Raw genomic sequence first — 21,631 nt, forward strand, 5'->3', positions numbered from 1 at the left:
ATTGGGATTTATTAGGATTTAACTCCATGTACTGAAGCCCAGGTGACCAACAGGAGGGGCTGGCTATCGTTAGCAACGCTGTTCCTTTTCTCTCTTTATGGTCTCATCTCAGTTTACGATCTTCCTCTCTTCAGCTTTCTCTTACTTTCTCTATCTCTGTCTTCCTCTCCCCCTCGCCACCCCTTCCTCTCTGTTTACATAGCAGGAATGCGGTCAACTGTAGCTCCACACCCCTATCAGTGTCACTGTGGGGATTAACATCTCCATGGTGATGATAAACTGGGTAAAGTGGCAGGGGTGAAGGGGGCGACCGGGGCAAGTTGGGTGAGCGAGTGGCGGGGGAGAAGGCTTGGAGATTGGTGGTATTATTATTATGTTGTATAACACCTTGGCCAATGTGCTGCTGCATGCTCTTTGGGGGTCTAGGGCCTAGGCTGGGTTACTGTGAAAGCACTTGGTTAATTTGATTTGTTGATTGATACTAATTATTGTCAATACCTCTATTTTCAGAACTCTCTGAAGAAGCGAGGCGCTCGGCCAAACAACAAGCCAGAGAAGAAGCTGTCTCCCCAGGTAACCCAGACTTACAGAGACAGTTAAACTGATTGGTCTCACTTTCGCGACCTGGGAAGGAGATGATACACTTCCAAGTTAGCGCAACTTTTGACTAGTTTGACAATAGCAGATCAAGCTTTTGCGCACATTCCTCTCTCTCTCTCTCTCCTCTCTCTCGCGTTGAGGTTGTGGTGGTACACAATGTGTGTGTGTGTGTGTGGGGGGGGGGGGGGGGTTTGTATAATGAGGACGTTAAAAGCCTCTCTCTCGTCCTTCATTCCTGTGGGGATGAGGTTCATGCTTAATATTATAATATTGGAGTGCAAACATACTGTAAATAGTATAAACCCTCTCCAGACTGTGTTTAATGTTCTGGCAAATAGTCTATAACCAATAAATCACACAACACAAAGTATTATTTAATGGGCCTGGATCATTTTGGGCCGCTTGGTTAAATAATAAATGGAAGGGAATCTGAGTAATACCCTCTGCAAAATAAATGTGGGTTTAATATTCAAAATGGCTTCTGTCTGTTATAAATACACCAATGTCCCTAAGTGCCCCTAGCCACCACACATTTCATATCACTGTAATACAGCGTGCATAACTTCCCGTTGTTGCATCCACCTACCCCACTTTGCCTAAAAAAATCCATAACTTTGCATTGGTCTAACTATTTGCTGGGGTTACCATGAGGATGTCAGATGAGTTCAAGCTATTATGTTAACGGGAAGAAACAATTCACTTTTTTCATTTGTCATTTTGGCCTCATAATCTTTCTCTCTGTGATATGCTATCTGGAGATATCTTGTCTTTTTGTGTGTGAGTTAGTTAGTGTGTTGTCAGTGATCCTAACTACCTGTCCATGTGGCCAGCAGGAGGACAGTTCTGACCTCAAGTGCCAGCTCCACTTTGCCAAGGAGGAGTCAGCTCTCATGTGCAAGAAGTTGACCAAGATGGCTAAGGACAGCGAGGAAATGCGGGAGGAGCTGGCCAAGTACCGTTCGATGTACGGCGATGTAGACGCCTCGCTCACCGTGGAGGAGGTCAACGACTCGCCCCATACGCGTGAGGCCGAGGTCAGAGTTCACCTGAAGCTGGTGGAGGAGGAGGCCAACCTGCTGAGCCGGCGCATTGTGGAACTGGAGGTGGAGAACCGCGGCCTGCGGGCCGAGATGGACGATATGAAGGGCCAGGAGCTGCCACCAGGCCTGGGGGTCGGCAGCATGGGAGGGCATGGAGGAGGAGGTCTGGAGAACGTGATGGAGCTCCAGAGGCACCTGCAGTTTGTCGAGGAGGAGGCGGAGCTGCTGCGGCGCTCGCTGTTGGAGATGGAGGAGCAGAACAAGCTGCTGATGAACGAGATCAACCGCTACAAGTCGGAGCTGCCGCTGGCGTCGGACCCAGACCAGGACGACTCCTCGTCCATCTCTCTCCTGGAGGACGGTCATGGTGGGGGGGCTTTGATCAGCACAGAGGCCCCCCAGGAGGAGCTGCTGCAGGCCGCCAGGCTCCAGATCGGGGATCTGAGTGGCAAGGTGAAGAAGCTCCAGTATGAGAACCGTGTGTTGCTGTCCAACCTGCAGCGCTGCGACCTGGCCTCTTACCACAGCTCTTCCAGGCCCGCCCTGGAGACCGACGCAGAGGCAGGGGACTCAGCTGAGTGCCTCCCCAGCCAGGCTCACCGCGAGGGCCCCATCGGAGGGGAGAACGAGCCCCTGGAGGAGAGGGAGAAGAAGACGTCCACTGGGTTTCCTGTCCCCCTGGGGCTGAAGGACCGTGAATCCCTGCTAGCCATGAGGGACCAAGCCCGCCTAATCTCTACAGCCATCCAGCTGCTGACTGCCTCCGACTCCAACTGCCCTTCCATCTCCCTCTACCGCAAGATCTCCTCCGGGGAGGCTGCAGAGCCATGTGTCCCAGAGAAGAGCCAGCAGGCCCAGCCCTCGGAGCTCCAGGATCTTCCCCTGGTGGAGGCTCTGACGGGCAGGCTGCGAGCACTGCACACCCAGCTCCAAGCTTTTGTGGAGCGGGTTGAGAGCCTAGGCACCACCCCCCCAGGGAGGGCACAGGTGGAGGGGGCATCCCCCTTGCCTCTACTGTCCGAGGCTGGGGACTCTGTGGTGGGTGCACCCTCTGCCTCTCACCCCTGCCCTCCAGACAACCAGGCGGGTGAGATCCCCGCAGAGCAGAAGGTAAGAACAAACCCCCCTACTCCTCCTCTTCCCACCCCTCCTTTATTATCGATCGTGTTTCTTTCCTTTTCTTTTTATATCCTCTTTTTTTTTTGTAACAGATCTATTATTTCTGTCCTGTTTGCTCTTTGAACCACGTTACGGCTTACTAATGCTCCTCCTCCATCCCAGCTCACACTATGGTTTCTCCCTGGCACAGAATGCTGCCAGTACACATGATACGCATGCTGCTTTGACGCCTTACCGCCTGCTATAGATGCTACATAGAGCTCCGGCCTCAAATGCAGCCACCGCTGTGCTGCATGACATGATAGGTTGATAAGGAAATCCTAGAAACCATAAACCACCGTCTATTTACACACATCAAGAGGCACTTGTTATAGCCATGTAAATGTACTGTATATGCGCGAGTAGGGCTATTAAGGTGTAATAAAAGAGCGTATTGAATTAGACTTGTTGAGTACCCTGTTGTTCTGATAGTGAATGTTGTAAAGGCCAAGGACGTGGCTGTGTGGTTCAGAATGGAGGAGAATGAAGACAGAAGCAAACAGTGTATCAATAGTGGTTGGTTTGCTCGTTGAGTAGTTGTATGTATTACTTACTATATGTAGCTCAGCACACCTAGGCCAAGTGTTTAGGATATAACTTTAAGTCAGCCTAGTAAAGTTGGTTCTATGCTTTTAATTAAGCTACATTAGAGGCCTACTGAGTGCCAACCCCGTCCGATCTCTCCCCCATCCCTCCATCTCTCCCCTCCGTCCGTCCGTCCGTCCGCCCCCCCCCCCCCCCCCCCCCCCCCCTCCCCCCTCACCTCACTGCATGGGCACCGTGACCTCCGTTTTCTGCTCCTGTTTCCTTTTCCTCTCTCCTCTCTTTTGATTATTGTAATCCCCTCTCCTTCACCCCTTCCCTTCCCCTCCCCTCCCCTCCCCTCACCCAACCCCCCCAGCCGTTGCTCGCACTTCTCATCATTGTTTTGGTTCTGTTTTCCACTCTGTCCTACACCACTCTGAAAAAGCTGTTTTTCCTTTACATACTTTTCTTTGTCCTGTGAGGTTCATTTTTTTTATTTGGAAAGTGTCTTATGGATCGTCCATTTTGGTTCTATTGTTTTTATCTCTTTTTTGATTTGGTCTTGTTTTGTTATCGATTCACTACCCCCCCCCCCAAATACGTCTCCCCTCATCCTCTTCCTTCCCTTCCTCCTCTGTTCATCTTCCCCTCTTTTTATTATTATTATTTTATTTTTTTCATTAACTTGCCCATGCATGCATGCAGCAGCCCAACTTTAGGGACCAATCAGATCGCGATGTGAAAGGTCAGAAGGAGGAGGGTGACAGCCGCACTGACCGCAACCAGACCCAGGAAACACAGGAGACGGACACAGCTCTGGTAGGTCGCTGCTACAGTACAGTCAAAATACACACCCACAAAATCAAATCCAATCAAATTGTAGTTGTCACATGCTTTGTGAACAACAGGTGTAGACAAACAGTTTAATGCTTATTCAAGGGTCCTAATACAACAATGCAGAGTTAAAGATACACAAAAATTGCAAGGAATAAATACCCCGTGAATAACGAATAACGATAACAGGTAAAAATAAGATGGCTAATATTCAGGGAGAACGTGCAAGGGTAAGAGGTAATTGAGTTAGCAATGTACATAAACAGTAGGTAGGGTTAAAGTGACTAAGCAACAGGGTAGATAATAGACAGTAGCAGGAGCATATGTGGGGAGTGTGAACGAGTGTGTTTGTGCAAGTATGCATGTGTGAGCGTGGTACAGTTGAAGTCGGAACATTTAGGTTGGAGTCATTAAAACTCGTTTTTCAACCACTGAACAAATATTTTGTTAACAAGTTATCTACTTTGTGCATGACACAAGTCATTTTTCCAACAATTGTTTACAGACAGATTTCACTTATAATTCACTGTATCACAATTCCAGTGGGTCAGAAGTTTCCTTACACTAAATTGACTGTGCCTTTAAACAGCTTGGAAAATTCCAGAAAATTATGTCATGGCTTTAGAAGCTTCTGATTGACATAATTGACATGATTTAAGTCAATTGGAGGTGTACCTGTGGATGTATTTCAAGACCTACCTTCAAACTCAGTGCCTCTTTGCTTGACATAATGGGAAAATCTAAAGAAATCAGCCAAGACCTCAGAAAACAAATTGAAGACCTCCACAAGTCTGGTTCATCCTTGGGAGTAATTTCCAAACGCCTGAAAGTACCACGTTCATCTGTACAAACAATAGTATGCAACTATAAACACCATGGGACCACGCGGACATCATACCGCTCAGGAAGGAGACGCGTTCTGTCTCCTAGAGATGAACGTACATTGGTGCGAAAAGTGCAAATCAATACCAGAACAACAGCAAAGGACCTTGTGAAGATGCTGGAGGAAACAGGTACAAAAATCTATATCCACAGTAAAACGAGTCCTATATCGGCACAACCTGAAAGGCCGCTCAGCAAGGTAGAAGCCACTGCTCCAAATCCGCCATAAAAAAAAGTCCGACTACGGTTTGCAACTGCACATGGGGACAAAGATCGTACTTTTTGGAGAAATGTCCTCTGGTCTGATGAAACAAAAATAGAACTGTTTGGCCATAATCACCATCATTATGTTTGGAGAGAAAAGGGGGAGGCTTGCAAGCCGAAAAACATCATCCCAACCGTGAAGCACTGGGGTGGCAGCATCATGTTGTGGGGGTGCTTTGCTGCAGGAGGGACTGGTGCACTTCACAAAATAGATGGCATCATGAGGAAAGAAAATTATGTGGATATATTGAAGCAACATCTCAAGACATCAGTCAGGAAGTTAAAGCTTGGTCTCAAATGGGTCTTCCAAATGGACATGACCCCAAGCATACTTCCAAAGTTGTGGCAAAATACCTTTAAAGACAACAAAGTCAAGGTATTGGAGTGGCCATCACAAAGCCCTGACCTCAATTACATAGAACATTTGTGGGAAGAACTGAAAAAGTGTGTGCGAGCAAAGAGGCCTACAAACCTGACTCAGTTACACCAGCTCTGTCAGGAGGAATGGGCCAAAATTCATCCAACTTATTGTGGGAAGCTTGTGGAAGGCTTCCCGAAACGTTTGACCCAAGTTCAACTATTGAAAGGCAATGCTACCAAATACGAATTGAGTGCATGTAAACTTCTGACCCACTGGGAATGTGATGAAAGAAATAAAAGCTGGAATAAATCACTCTACTATTATTCTGACAGTCTTAAAATAAAGTGGTGACCCTAACTGACCTAAGACAGGGATTTTTTACTAGGATTAAATGCCAGGAATTGTGAAAAACTGAGTTTAAATGTATTTGGCTAAGGTGTATGTAAGCTTCTGACTTCAACTGTATGTAGTGTGTTGGAGAGTGCATAGAGTCAGTACAAGAGAAAGGGACAATGTAGGTAGTCTGGGTAGCCATTTGATTGGCTATTTAGCAGTCTTCTTTAGCAGTCATATGGCTTGGGGGTAGAAGCATTTCAGGGTAATTTTGGTTCCAGACTTGGTGCACTGGTACTAAGTCTGGAAGAGTCTATGACTTGGGGTACTGGAGTCTTTGACAATATTTTGGCCCTTCCTCTGACACCGCCTGGTATAGAGGTCCTAGATTGCAGGGGAGCTCGGCCGTACTCACCACCCTCTGTAGCGCCTTGCGGTCGAGTGCCCTTCAGTTGCCATACCAAGCGGTGATGTATCCAGTCAAGATGCTCTCAATGGTGCAGCTGTAGAACTTGAGAATTTGAGGGTTCGTGCCAAATCTTTTCAGCTTCCGGAGTGGGAATAGGCACTGTCGTGCCCTTTTCACAACTGTGTGTATGTGGACACCGAGGAACTTGAAACTCTCGACCCGCTCCACTACAGCCCCACCGATGTGGCGTGCTCGTCTCTCCTTTTCCTGTAGTCCACAAATAAGATCCTTTGTCTTGCTGACGTTGAGGGAGAGGTTCTTGTCCTTGCACCTCACTGCCAGGTCTCTGACCTCCCCATAGGCTGCCCCATCGTCATCGGTGATCAGTCCTACAACCGTTGAGTCGTCAGCAAACTTGATGATGGTGTTGGAGTCGTGCACGGCCACACAGTTGTGGGTGAACAGAGAGTACAGGAGGGGACTAAGCACACACCCCTGAGGGGCCTCCGTGTTGATGATCAGTGTGGAGGATGTGTTGTTGCCTACCCTCCCCACCTGGGAGCAGCCCGTCAGGAAGTCCAGGATCCAGTTGCAGAGGGAGGTGTTCAGTCCCAGGGTCCAGAGCTTGGGGATGAGCTTGGAGGGTACTATGGTGCTGAAGGCTGAGCTGTAGTCAATGAACAGCATTCTTACATTAGGTATTGCTTTTGTCCCGGTGGGGGAGGGCAGTGTGGAGTGCAATAGAGATTGCATCATCTGTGGATATGTTGGGCGGTATGCGAATTGGAGTGGGTCCAGGGTGTTTGGGATGATGGTGTTGATGTGAGGCATGACCAGCCTTTCAAAGCGTTTCATAGCAAAAGTAATTTAGGCAGGTTACCTTGGCGTTCTTGGGCACAGGGACTATTGTGGTCTGCTTGAAATAAGTTGGTATTGCAGACCGTGTCAGGGATAAAATGTCTGTGAAGACACTTGCCAGCTGGTCAGCACATGCTCTGAGAAAGTGCCCTGGTATTCCGTCTGGCCGCGCAGCCTTGCGAATGTTAACCTGTTTAAAGGTCTTACATCGGCTACAGAGCACGAGATCACACAGTCGTCCGGAACAGCTGGTGCTCTCATAAATGGATCAGTGTTGCTTACCTCGAAGCTTGCATAGAAAGCATTTTGCTTGTCTGGTAGGCTTGCGTCACTGGGCAGCTCACGGCTGGGTTTCCCTTTTTAGTCCGTGATAGTTTGCAAGTCGCCCTGTTACATCCATCTAGCATCAGAGGCGGCTTAGTAAGATTCAACCTTAGTCCTGTGACTTTAGTCCCCCCCCCCCTCCCCCCCAAACACACACACTGGGCATTCCTTGATGGCCCCAACATGCGGTTTAGGCTGTCTTTAGGCTTGCTTCCCTCGTTCTTTCATGTGGGTGAATCAGGCTGGATTCACGCTGCTGCTGTAAACACAATGACATCAACTCTTGAGGCGAGGAGAGGACGTGTCTGCTGCTCAGTGTTTGTTTGGCCTTTCTATAGGTCTCCTTGGAAACCTGGGCTGTGAGGGGGAATCGGCAGAAGCAATGAAAAGAGCAGAGAGAAACACAATCGCCACAGCCTGTTCTCCTGTTACAGGATATTACAATTTTGGTTTTATAATGTGGGAGTCATGAAGGGAAAGGTTTCTCTCTGGACTGTATTGTAGCACATAATCAGTTAGTCATCTGAACACACCACACTCTTCATATACTGAGAGAACTAAAGAACCTTATTGTTGATGTCAGTAGGCTGATTATTAAAGGTGCAATAACTCAGTTGATTTCTCTGTATCTGCAGAATTAAAACGCATTGAAATCAAGAATGATATAATAGTAGGCGATGACAACTATGAACCATGACAACATAGTGGGCCATATTAAATTGGCTTGTGGGCCACTTTTGGCCGCGGGCCATGTGTTTGAGATCTGTAGGCCTATTAATTTAACCTGTGTCTCTCTCAGTAATTACAACATTGCAGACCACTGTTGGCATTAACACATCTGTCATCCACCCTTTTCCTCTCAGTGACCAGTGATTAGGCTGCCAGGTCAGGGACAGAGAAGTCCAGGACCGGGCCCGGGGAGGGAAAGACAGGAGACAGGACTGTCAGGCAGTCATACCTTGGCACCGTGCCAGGCGATGATGTTATCACACACAGACTGCCTGAGTGCTATGTCTGCCTGTAGAGACGGGGCCGTCGATAGAAGCGAGACAGGGCTGATGTATGGACGTGGATGTGGGAGTGTTGGTGGGAACCTGGGGCCCATCAGGTTGACTGCTCTACTCATTTGGGAATGTGGTTTCAAAACGTTGCGCAACGGAAAATGAAAAGGAACGTTTCTTATTGGACAGGTTCAGGTAGTCTCTCCCCATTTCAGTCCGTTTTCTTCTGTTTGGTGCCTAATGAATTTGGACCTGTTCATTCTCTCCACCCAACCCTTTCAGGGTATAACTCAGTAATGTACTGTATGATAATCTGCTACTCCATTTCTTATCCAGAATGTTAGAAATAGGGTACTATATCCACGTGATGTTGCCATGAGCAGCACCAGAGATATTTGAGATTAGCGAGATGCAACACTTCGCTCTCACACAGTCACACACAGTATCTACGCATGCCGTTTACAGCGTGGTAGCCAGGTCACCGAAGCAGTGGAGAAGTTGAGCCTCGCGCTTTAACTCTCTTATTTGTTGCGGAAATTGATCCCTTATGTTTTTTTTTACTTTCTGCATCTACGTCATATCGCTGAGTCTACTTTTAAAACGGGAGATTCTTCTGCAGGGCAGTGGCGTGACGGACATACAGCTATGAAGGGCATCGGAAACTGACAGCAGGTTATCCATTTATGTACACGGAGTCTGCGCCTGAGGCTTGCCGGGGAAATGTAAGCCCTGTATACACTTTTGGTCTACGAGGCAAAATATGTATTGAAGTGTGAGGAAACTACCCAGCTGAAATTGAGCTCCCCTCACTCACTCTTGCTCCTCAATCCCATTGGTGAGGAATTGAAGGTGTCAGAAGTCACTTACAGAGGCTGCAGAGGAGAAGGAGAGAGAGATCTACAGAAGCTGGTTATGGTGTAACTGATATTTTAAAAAATCAGTTGAAAATCAAGTATGTTACTTGCTGAGCAATAGTGAGCTAGTGTCATAGACTTACGCTGACAGGAGAGTTTACTCACTCAGAATACACAATAAGGGTAGACGAGTGGTGGGTGAATTGCACAACAACCAAGACATGATTCCAGCAACGCCTGTCAAGCTTCCACATGAAAAATAAATGACACAGTACTTTCACTTATCTGTCAAAGCCCTCAGAGAATCGCAAGACAAAGCGCAATGGTCTCCGTCTTTATACTTCAAAACACAGCAGCAACTAGTAGCCAAGCGCCATTTAAGCACAGATATCCATGGCACATTATGCACACAGTGGATATTAAATAATGGAGTATTCATTTTCAACCCTCACAAGCCTTTAGAGTATTAAAATGTCCTCAGGGTATCTCAGTCTTCCACCCAACATCCCCGTCCCCAGTGTCCCACCCTATCAAATGTTACACGCTTCGTCTAATTTTGGCGCCGAGTGATAACGAAGAGATCGAGCGGCTGGCCTTGTGCCTGTCGGTATAAAGGAGGCCCTTTGAGTTCGCAGTTAGTGGGTTAACGGTGATGGTGGGGCTGGGTCGGGCTGGGAGTGACCCCCGCCGCGAGTTAGCGGAGGGTGAAGGAGAAGAACATTATGGGGAACGGTCGATGCCCCTCTCACTGACAAAAGGCGAGGATTGTTGTTCCCTGTTTGGAACAGTTATGACCAATAAATGAGACATGTTGGTTGTGTTATACAATCTAAAGGAGGATATTTTTTCAGTTGGGAGGTGGTGTATTTTACTCTAGCTATAATGGTGTACTTCTCTCTCTCTCTCTCCCTCCTTCCCTCCCTCGCTCCCTCCCGCCGCCCTTCCCTCAGCAGATCAGTGAGCTGCAGGCCCTTCTGTCGGATGCGAGGGAGACGGCTCACGGGACGCAGGAGGAACTGACTCTGGAGAGACAGGCCCACCGAGACCACACCCACAGCAGTTCTCAGACAGTCTCACAGGTACACAACCATGGAGACACGACTGTTCTATATCTATGGGCACAACCATGGAGACACGACTGTTCTATATCTATGGGCACAACCATGGAGACACGACTGTTCTATATCTATGGGCACAACCATGGAGACACGACTGTTCTATATCTATGGGCACAACCATGGAGACACGACTGTTCTATATCTATGGACACAACCATGGAGACACGACTGTTCTATATCTATGGACACAACCATGGAGACACGACTGTTCTATATCTATGGACACAACCATGGAGACACGACTGTTCTATATCTATGGGCACAACCATGGAGACACGACAGTTCTATATCTATGGGCACAACCATGGAGACACGACTGTTCTATATCTATGGGCACAACCATGGAGACACGACTGTTCTTCATCTATGGGCACAACCATGGAGACACGACTGTTCTATATCTATGGACACCACAGTGACTACAGACAAACCCTGCTAAACCACGCAGAGCATTGTCACTGTCACGTCCTGTCAATGCTAATACAGAATATGCGCCCCACTGGAGAACAGTATTGTATCGCTACTATATATTTAACAACAATTTATTACATACATGCACCCACTTAGCAAACTTCACAAACAACTGCTATGAAGCTAATCCCTTATAATAACAAATGTGTCCCTGTAGCCCTCACTAACTGGCCTGTGTCCTGTGTGTGTGTGTCCCCAGCTGCAGGAGGAGCACCAGAAGGCCCTGACGCGGAGGGACTTCCAGCTGCAGAGTCTGAGTCTGCAGACGCGGCTGCAACAGAAGTTCTGGAGCCAAGAGAGGAACCTGATGGTGCAGGAGTCCCATCAACTCAAGCAGACCCTGCTGCTGCTGAGCCTCAAGCTGCGCTGCTTCCTCAAACAGTGGCGTCTGGGACGCAAGCTGGACACGGAGGCCAAGGATGTCCTGGAGGTACGGGACTGGTTGAAACCTTCTCCTTTTGAATCAGTCACTTAGTCGTGGCAGAATTGGTTGGTTGGTTGGTTGGTTGGTTGGCTTGCTGGCTGATTGGCTGGCTGACTAATTGTTTAACAGACTGACTGACAGATAATGTGCTGTGTGTTTCCCTACAGGTGAACAGTCTGAAGGACCTGTACCTGCTGCTGGAGGAGGAGAGTCTGGCCGCCCACCAGGGAGACAACAAGATGGCCGCCGCAGAGGAGCAGCCCCTCAGCCCCAGCATCTCCAATGAGCTCTGCCTGCTGGAGAAGAGCTACAAACAGGTACAGGACACACAGGGTTAACACGGGAAAATAAAGCATTAAAGCAGGCAATATTTTAGAGGTCTTTTTAGGCAATATCGACGAGGTCCTTCACTGATTCTCTATCCTGTCCGTGGCCTAGACGAGCGGCGTGAGCAGCACTCTGGCGGACCTGAAGGGAGCGCTCCAGGATCTGAGCGGAGAGCTGCGAGAGGAGCGCCAGGGCTCACAGGAACTCACCCAGCAGTTTGCCCGCGCCAAGGCCTCCTGGGAAGTGGAGAGGACAGAGCTCAAGAGCCTCATCACCCAGGTAAGACCAGAACACCTGCTGAAAGTAACTGGCATTCAAATAGAATTACTCAAATGGAAACTTGACTGTAGGTGCACTCAATGTGGCTGACATGACATGGTATTGTGTCAGAGACTCTATTGAAACGCTCTGTCGCATAGTTTTGAACCTACACGCTTAGAAATAGAAGGTGCTGTCTAGAACCTAAAAGTGTTCTTCGGCTGTCCCCATAGGAGAACCCTTTGAAGAAAGCTTTTTGGCTGCCGATTAGAACCCTTTTGGGTTCCATGTAGAACCCTTTCTACAGAGGAGGGTTATAAATGGAACCAAAAAGGGTTCTCCTACGTGGACAGCCGAAGAACCCTTTTGGAACCCTTTCTTCTCTAAGAGTGTATAGCTAGTTGACCTAAAAGCCATCTAAAAACCCTCAACCATCAGGTGTTATTTGGGCTATTGTAGAAGCCAGGTTATTATGTAGCTTACAGACCATTATCTAGGCTTAGCGTAAAGCCTCCCCTGGGAGGGCAGTAATTCATCAGGCCTTTTAGCACCCTGGAATCACACAGACTACTGGAGAGAGAGGACAGATAGTAGGACTCTAGTCACCAGGGTTACGGCCTCTCCCTGTTAGGCGGTAGAGTCATTACTTTAGTGTAGATCCATGCCAGATCAGTCAGATATTCTATAGCTACAATCCTTTCTCCTTTTGGCTACCTGGATGTCTGGGGCAAAGCCATTGATTTGTACGGCCGTTGAAGTGTGGTTTTATAGTGGAACTATAGCTATCCATTCAGCGTGCAGGAGAGCACGCCGTGAAGCTGTACACAGATCAAGTTACCCGTTCATGAAGGATGACATGACCTGCCATTTGTTACAATCTAGTCACTGGAGAAAGCTGCCGAAGCTGTGGAGGATTGCGTTACGGATCAGTATGAATCAGTCACTGGGGTATTCATTTCATCACCAATGCTCAGAGTAACGAATGGCTTGAAACTGCTCATATCCTGAGGTGGTGGATTTGTACCAATCTATTTGTCTGGTGTTCCGTCTGGCCATCTGCTTTGCCCTCAGACCGCCGTTCACTCTGTCTGTGTGTCTGTGTCTGTGTGTGTGTGTGTGTGTGTGTGTGTGTGTGTCTGTGTGTGTGTGTGTGTGTGTGTGTGTGTGTATCTGGCAGTGAGAGATGAGTTTAATATCCAGACGACTGCCAGCCTGAGACGTTCTCATAACAGCAGCCTCCGCAATGACTTAAACTAACATGCTTTGAGACAGGCCACTAGATTACAACAAGATAATATATAATATCAGACCAGGGGGGAAACAGAAGGAGAAAAATAAAAAAGTAATTAGGAGGAGAGATGAAGAGTAATAATGAGAGAGAAAGAGAGAGAGAGAGAGTGGGGGAGAAATAAATGGAGGAAGGGAGAGAGAGGAGGGGGGGGGGGGGGTTGTGAGCGGTTGAGAAGGAGAGGGAGGGGCACAGTACAGTAAACAGTTTGAAGCATGGTTCATTGGTCCTGTCAGACTGTTCCCTCCCCCTGCGGTCCCTCCTCCACGGCTCTGAAAGGGCACATGTAAATGGTGGGGGATCCCCACCTGGTGAAACCACCACAGCCACTCAACACCATAACTGGGTCACAATTTACAGCCATGGAGGAGTGGGCCGGGCCAGGTCTTCTCCATCCTCCCTCCCTCCTCACGAATCCCCCATAGAGGCTTTTGTTTCTCTCCTCCATGGCTGTAGTAATGTGTTGTGTGTCTGGGAGAGAGGGGAAAAAGGGGGATATGGAGAGAGGGAGAGAGGGGAAAAAGGGGGATAGGGAGAGAGGGGAAAAAGGGGGATAGGGAGAGAGGGGAAAAAGGGGGATAGGGAGAGAGGGAGAGAGGGGAAAAAGGGAGAGAGGGGAAAAAGGGGGATAGGGAGAGAGGGGAAAAAGGGGGATAGGGAGAGAGAGGAAAAAGGGGGATAGGGACTGGGAGAGAGTAAAAGGGGCTTCTTGCGCTATAGTTCTAGACCTTTATTAAACTTGATACAACTAACTTCTTTCTCGTTGATATTTCCTGATTAAATAAGGCCCTACATGGACTGCAGGAAGGGGTCACATGCTGTAGCCTTGGGCTAAGTAACGTCCTGATTTGTGTTCTGTTTGTGAACTCACCGGAAGACCCAAATGCCAGAGTAGTAATTCAGTTGGATCACTTTAAAATGGCGTCACCTGTGTGAATCATGGCCATAATCAAAGCGTTGGCTCTCTTTCCCCCACAGGTCTGGCATCATTTGTCATCTGAAAGGGCTGACAGGTGACTTTGCTTTTCTTCTTTTTGGAGAAACTCATTCGTCATCTGCTGCCCCACCCTGAGAGTCATGCATGCCCGCGCGCGCGCACACACACGCACACACACACAATTCTACAATGACCCCTTCACTCTATAAACTATGCTGTTACTGCTGCCCTTGTCTTGTGTAGACCCACTGGTCTGGTGCCCAAGAACTGGATGGCACAGCTGGGACCAATCTCTCCCTGATCTGCTCTGCCAACCACATCAGTAGGATGCCATCCTGGCAACGTGGCATGGCACCGGCAGCTGTTGCACTGTGGAACCAGGCTTAGGGCCTAATGCCTACAGATGCCTACAGAAAACCCACTAAGGAAGTCTGTCTACAGTGGATTTTGGGGGGAATCTGGGGTGAATTGGGAGCGTTCAAAGCAAATGTCTTTCTTTGTGCTATAAACCTCCAGACAACCATTAAGTCACAGCCCCGCAACGCCTCACCAATAAAACTCATTAGGGATATTCATCATCACATGAGATCAACGCTCCGTCGGAGACGAATGGCGTAGTCATCCAATAGGCCGCCCAGACTCCATTAGCACCATATAAGGCTGGAACCTGCAGTCGTCCCTACCGTAGCGATTGATGGGGCTCCCTCCGCCGAAAACTGTGAGCTCTAATGCAAGAAAGAAACGAGACAGACTCGTAAAAAATATAAAGAGCAATCGCCTCCTTGGAGCACTGCTTGATTCATTCTAATGGGGGGGGATTGGAGAGGAGGGAGAGGTGGAGAGAGGAGGAGGGGAGAAACGTAGTGGGGGCGTCTTCAGCTGTCGTCTCTTTAATGTGACTGAGTTTCCAGGTTCTCTGTCTGTTTTCGCTTCCGCCTCAGAAACAAGGGACGCCTTGTTCAAATTGTCACAGACACACAAAGCATCTGCCGTCGTTCTTCATAGGGCTTTCTCATTGCTCCGTATCTGGTTGTATAGAGGGAGAAATACTAAAGAGCAAATAAAGTCTGTTTAGGTATTCACATTAGCGATGCTGACATTTAGATTTTTTTTTATGCATCGTTTTCTCTTTCGTCAACCCGCCCGCCCGCCACCCAACGCCCTTCATCCACATAATATGTCATGACCCTCAGCCCTCACATCACTAATTCAGATAAACACTAACAGTTGTTCTCAGAGACCAGACAGAAAGAAAGAGAGAAAGAGAGAAAAAAAAGAGTGTAAAATCAGTGAGAGAGAGTGGAATTCAGGAAGTTTTTCTGCAATTGGGCATTTCATCAGCTGTAGGCCTACATCTAATTTAGCTGTTCAGAAATGCATGGAACCAGAACTTGTGCACCAATCGCACTACACCTCTCATAACTTGTCATGTTCATGAACCTCACCCAATCCACTCTCTCCGTCACCCCCTTCCAGCTGGAGAGCAAGTTGGGCCAAGCTGTGCTGGCCGGGGGAGAGAAGGACCTCCAAGGACCTCCCGACCTGAAGATGGCCCTGAAGAGGGAGCGTGAGGAGTACCCGCACCTCCTGGCCGACTCGTACGCCGCCGTCATGGACCTGACCAAGCAGCTGCAGACGGGCGAGAGGAACTGGAGCCGCGAGAAGCTGGAGCTTCTGGAGCACTTCAGTCAGGAGAGGGGCCAGTGGGAGCAGAGGCTACAGAACAAGATGGTAACTAGATTTTTTTGCACCTCAGAGCCTCTACTCTAGTTTATGTTCTATTCTATTCTAGCATAGTCCAGGCCTAGCCATGTATATTGAGAGAGGGACACTTAGCCATGAGTACTGAGAGTGACACGGAATATCCTTGTGACATCTAATGACTATCCTCGTTTTCCTTCCTCGGGGTGGTATTTTGATGGGGTGGAAAGAGAGGTTGTCACGGGTAGGAAATTGTGCGCTTGTATGCATTCCTGAACTCTATGACTATAGGTTTAGCGTTTTCCATAGAACTTTCACTGTGGGTGGATGACTGGCCAGTACAGGAATGCATGGACAGACAGCATGCTGCTGAACAGGAGTGTGTCTGCTGCGTGGTCTAACCACACTGGAGGCGTGTGTGTGTGTGTGTGTGTGTGTGTGTGTGTGTGTGTGTGTGTGTGTGTGTGTGTGTGTGAGCACGCGCTCGTGCATGGTATAGTCTGACTGGCCCTACTACCAGCCCAGCCTCATTACCTGTGCCTGTCATCCAGTCTATCCCAAACTGACTGGCTGGTCTTGGAAAATAGGACTCTCTCTCTCTCTCGCTCCGATACTCATTGTGGCAGAGAATTGTACAGGAAACGTAGCACTGAGGCCAAGCACACAAGAGGACATGTCATTATTTCAGACAGACGCCTCTTTCTCTCTCTACTATTTTCTCCAATCTGTTGCAGCACTGCTGTTGGTTTTGTTCGCTGTGCTTCAAAACGCCCTGAAAACAAAACCTGTTTAAAAAAACAAACAAGTTGTTTCCTTTCCTTCATGAAGTAGACAGCAGTCATGTACTGTAGGATTCCAATGAGCCTTCCCCATCCTTCCTCTTCTTCCTTCCTTCCTCCCTCCCCTCCTCTCTCCTTCCCTCCCCCTCTCCTCTTTCCTCCCTCCCCTCTAAGAGGAAATGGTTTTGTGTGTGTGTGTGAGCTCATCTCCCTGCGAGCTGAACGGTCCTAAGTCAGCGTCACTACTTGGACAGCGAGCCCTCTGTCAGGGAGAGATACTGTATCTCCTTCATGATGCCCACATCCTCATCATGTCCTCCATTAAACACTACCTATAAAAGCTAACAGCCTGGCTGGGCCGGCAACTTAAAACCTCTCCTTGTTTCTCTCCCCTTACAGTCTCTGCACGAAAAAAACACCTCCGAAAGGGAAACTGCAACAGACGCTGTTACAAATGGAAGCAATTTACCAAGGTAACATTGGCTTTGAATGTATTCAAAACTCTACATTTCAGTTATCATGAAAAATGTTTAGTGAGGTCATTTTTCTCCACCCAGGACCAAATTCATCCCGTCCATGCCAGAGTTAGAGGGTCTGCTGGAGGCCTGTCCTTTCCTTCCGGGTCAGGAGGTCAACGGGACAGCCAATGAGGAGGGAGAGAAGGACCGGCCCAACACCCAGGCCCCTCCCCTTCTAGCCCACACAGACCTGGGTGACCTCACCAGGAAGAACTGGAAGTACCTGACCAATGAGGTGGCTATGATGGAGCAGGGTAATGCCCCCTTCAAGACGTGGGACTGCCCCAGCTCCCCCAGTAGTTTCCTGGGCCTGGGGAGCATCCAGAGGAGCTACACGGCCCCCGACAAGACCGGTATTCGCATCTACTACAGCCCCCCTACCATGCGCCGTATGGAGAGCCGGCTAGCCAAGGAGAAGCAGGACAAACCTCAAGCGCAGCAAGGCCACCTGTCCCGGGCTTCAACTCCGTCAGACGCTGGGGCCCCGGAGGGCCAGCCTCCCTCTTCCTCTTTTGCCTCCTCCTCTTCGTCCTACGACCAGTGGCTGAGCTCTCTGTCCGAGCAGCACAGGGAACTTCTGGAGAACAGCAGCGGTGGCGCGGGGGTGGCGCCCTTCCACGGCCTGGAGATCTCTGCCAACCTATCGGACGACATGAAGGAGATGACCAACTGCGTGCGCCAGGCCATCCGCTCCAGCTCTCTGGAGAGGAAGTGCAGCAAGGACGCGGGCAGCCAGACGGTGGGGGTGTCTAGCCGCTCCACCCAGACGGCCCAGTTTGTGAGTGTGGGACTGCAGACGGACGGGCTCGGGTCTCGGGGGGTGGGGGGCCTCCACACCAAGTCCTCCTGGTCCCCCCGGCCCTCGTCCTCACTGGCCTCGGCCCGCTCACGCCACATCTCCTCGTCCCTGGATAAGGTGCACAGCCGCATCGACAGGCCCTGCTGCTCTCCCAAGTACGGCTCCCCCAAGCTTCAGCGCCGCATCTCCGCCTCCTCCTCCAAGTTGGACGGAGTGGGGTCGTCCTCGGCTTCCTCCCGGGATCGCAGCCTGTGGAACCTGCACCAGCGCTCCTCGACCTCCAGCGGCTCGGCCTGGGCCCGCTCCACCACCACCAGGGACAGCCCCGTGCTCAGTGGCCTCAACGACGGCCTGTCCAGCCTGTTCAGTGTGGTGGAGCACTCAGGCAGTGTGGAGTCCCTATGGAAGAGTGAGCCTGGGGTCAGCCCAGCCCGCCAGGCAGCAGGGAAGCCCTCTGGCCCTGCCCCCGACACCGGAGCCCAGAAATACGGTCCCTTACAGGAATTCTTCAGGAACGTATGCGGTCGGACCGGGACGCCCATGCCTGGGGGAGGGGAGAGAGGGCAGAGGGAGGTGGGGGCCACGGATGAGCCTAAGCCAGAGTGCCTCTCCGGGGCCTCGCTGGTGGGGAACGACAGTGTCACCAAGATCGTCAACAAGAGGTTCATGAGACAGATGCCCAGGGAGGAGCTTGGGGCCAATGCCAGGGACCCCAACTCCAGGGACCCTACCGCCAGGGACCCCACCGCCAGGGACCCCACTGCCAGGGACCCCTCCACCAGGGACCCCACCACCAGGGACCCCACCGTCAGGGACCCGACCATGAGCTCTAGCATTGAGGTAGGTCCCACACACACAGATACACACTCGCACTCACGCACAGAGAGACAGGCGCACACACATACATTCACGCAGAGACGGGTATACACATGAACGTGCGCAAGCACACACACACACACAGGACATCATATCCAAGCATATTATTTAAACAGCTTCGTCTTTCATTGGATTGGATTATAACGTAACTATTTACTGTCTCCTTCCTGTCCCAGGATGCAGTGTGTGATTGCACTACCCAGGCTCTGACTTCCTGCTTCGTCCGGCCCTCCCGCTCGGCCACACGCCATTCACCGGGCCTCTGCATCCACCTCTCCCAAGAGTCTTCAACGGCAACAGAGGAGAGATTGGATCCAAGCAATGAGTGATGGATCAGAGAGAGCACGGAAGCTCACACTGCCACACACACACACACACATACACACACACACACACGAACATGCATGCTGCCTCGCCAACACACTGCCACATAGGCTACAGTACTGTCACAAAATGTACACACACACACACACAAACATCTTGGCTACACACACATACATGCATACATACATACATACATACACCTGCAAACCGCCACACAAACACACTGCCACATGCAGAATGTACATACACACAATTCCCCACAAACTGCCACACAGAATCACTGTCACACGCGCGCGAGCACACAGACACAGATGTCTAGGATTGGAACTAAAACCCAAGCAGAACATTCTAACGCCAAGGACAAAGGAAGACCATAATCTCCTAGGATTCCTTTCTGACCATCATATCCACTGTCAACTACCAGCAGGACAACCCCACTTCACACACAAGTCCCTATATAGTGCAGCATTTAGGGAACAGGGTGCCATTTTGGACAGTGTGTGGATTTATATCACGTCAGAACCCTCAGCACTCTACTTGACCCGGAATTGCACAGGGGAAAACATCCTGAACTATTGAAATACAACCTCTTGCCGTTGTCAACCATCAACCATCAAAAAACGCCTTTTCAACATTTCTCCATTTACAAAACAACTGCCTGATGTTATGCCTGTTGTTTTTCCAAAAGACTATATACGACGTTGTATGATATGATCCTATGTTTCCTGAAGGTTGTTTGAAGGTTTGTCATCTGCCTGCTGTTGGCACACAATGATAGTATGGTGTTTAGGACTATGAGGGGTGTCTCCCGTGTGTACTGTACTGTAGGCTGTATGAGTATAGGAGGAACTATACTCTATTTAAACCCAGCTGTAAAGATAACTCCCTGCCAGCAAAACAACGCAAACTCCTTGTCCCATTTCCAGACAAAATGCATTCCTTTGTTAAGTCCCAATTCCACTGACACTCTGGGTAGTCTGTTCAATTGTGCGCGTGTTTCTCTTTCGTTGACTGCCGGTGTGTTCCGGACCTCTTTTCTCCTGCTTTGTGTAACAACGTCCTCTACAGAAGGTGGGCTCGCTACTTTCTCACGTCATCACTCAGTTCTTGAGATCCTTGGTGTTATATGTTTAATGAAAAAAACATATCTTTAAAATGGGGGGGGGGGGGGGGGGACGGCAAAAGCCTTGGTTGTGAAGAGGGTTATTTGTACCTTGAAATGAAATCCGAGTCGAGAGAGAGACTGAGAAATGGTCTAATTATATTTGATTGATTCCTTCCATTTTGGAGTGTCCCTTTAAGGTCTGATAGCTGTCAGTCAGCCTGTTACTATGGTGACTTTGAAGTGCCTGTTAGACTAGGTCAGCTCGCACCAAACGGCATTTAACAACTAGAATCCCAGATTGTTGTTCTTATAATGATTTTAGACACAAGGTGGATATACAGTATACTCTAATGTACACAGAAGTAACAACTCTTAAAAGCACGGAGAGAGAGAGCGAATGGTTTACGTTCTTTTGATACCAAGGAACTTTTTTCAGAGAAGTAAATTATTTGTATTTATATATCTGTTTGTTTTTTCTCTCGGATTGCAATGGTGCTGAACTAATAGTGCAGATTCTTCCCTAATTTTAAAAAGAGCTTTTTACAAGGCTTTTAGGTAAGAGAAAAGGCTCAGTTTTTGCTATATTGGCAGTGGCACACAGTATTCTATATAAATGGCTATTGGTTAGGAGTCAGTCCCTGGCAGGTGCCTTAAAGATGAGCATGTCACTGTCATAAAAACATTGATTTGGCCGCTACCCCTGAGAGCCTCCCCCGCGCTCTCTCTCTTCCCCCCTCTCTCTCTCTTCCCCCCCATCTCTTCCCCCCCATCTCTTCCCCCCCTATCTCTCTTTCTTCCCCCCTATCTCTCTTTCTTCCCCCCCTCTCTCTCTCTCTTCCCCCCCTCTCTCTCTCTTCCCCCCCTCTCTCTCTCTTCCCCCCCTCTCTCTCTCTTCCCCCCCTCTCTCTCTCTTCCCCCTCCTCTCTCTCTTCCCCCTCCTCTCTCTCTCTTCCCCCCTCTCTCTCTTCCCCCCCTCTCTCTCTTCCCCCCCTCTCTCTCTTCCCCCCCTCTCTCTCTTCCCCCCCTCTCTCTCTCTTCCCCCTCCTCTCTCTCTTCCCCCCCCTCTCTCTCTCTTCCCCCCCTCTCTCTCTCTTCCCCCCCTCTCTCTCTTCCCCCCCTCTCTCTCTTCCCCCCCCTCTCTCTTCCCCCCCCTCTCTCTCTTCCCCCCCCTCTCTCTCTTCCCCCCCTCTCTCTCTTCCCCCCCTCTCTCTCTCTTCCCCCCCCTCTCTCTCTCTTCCCCCCCTCTCTCTCTCTTCCCCCCCT

The 21,631-nt window shown here is 49.6% G+C and overlaps 1 protein-coding gene across 5 annotated transcripts in view; it reads left to right on the forward strand.

Moving 5' to 3' along the window:
• soga1 (suppressor of glucose, autophagy associated 1) overlaps positions 1–21,196 on the forward strand; it is a 75,633-nt gene extending 54,437 nt beyond the window's left edge. Inside the window, exons 4-14 of one of the 5 annotated variants that reach the window (XM_021615710.2) lie at positions 511–573; positions 1,431–2,750; positions 4,029–4,142; positions 10,394–10,522; positions 11,232–11,462; positions 11,624–11,773; positions 11,895–12,062; positions 15,743–15,997; positions 17,146–17,219; positions 17,304–18,903; positions 19,116–21,196. In XM_021615710.2, coding sequence (XP_021471385.2) covers positions 511–573; positions 1,431–2,750; positions 4,029–4,142; positions 10,394–10,522; positions 11,232–11,462; positions 11,624–11,773; positions 11,895–12,062; positions 15,743–15,997; positions 17,146–17,219; positions 17,304–18,903; positions 19,116–19,268 — 4,257 coding nt within the window. In that variant the 3' untranslated portion in view covers positions 19,269–21,196. The remainder of the gene's footprint in view (positions 1–510; positions 574–1,430; positions 2,751–4,028; positions 4,143–10,393; positions 10,523–11,231; positions 11,463–11,623; positions 11,774–11,894; positions 12,063–15,742; positions 15,998–17,145; positions 17,220–17,303; positions 18,904–19,115) is intronic. The other 4 variants (XM_021615712.2, XM_021615714.2, XM_036988017.1 and 1 more) reach the window with 4 other exon arrangements.
• The last annotated feature ends 435 nt before the right edge of the window (positions 21,197–21,631 follow it).

The sequence above is a fragment of the Oncorhynchus mykiss genome, chromosome 9 (genome assembly GCF_013265735.2).
Source record: "Oncorhynchus mykiss isolate Arlee chromosome 9, USDA_OmykA_1.1, whole genome shotgun sequence".
Classification (NCBI taxonomy): Eukaryota; Metazoa; Chordata; class Actinopteri; order Salmoniformes; family Salmonidae; genus Oncorhynchus; species Oncorhynchus mykiss.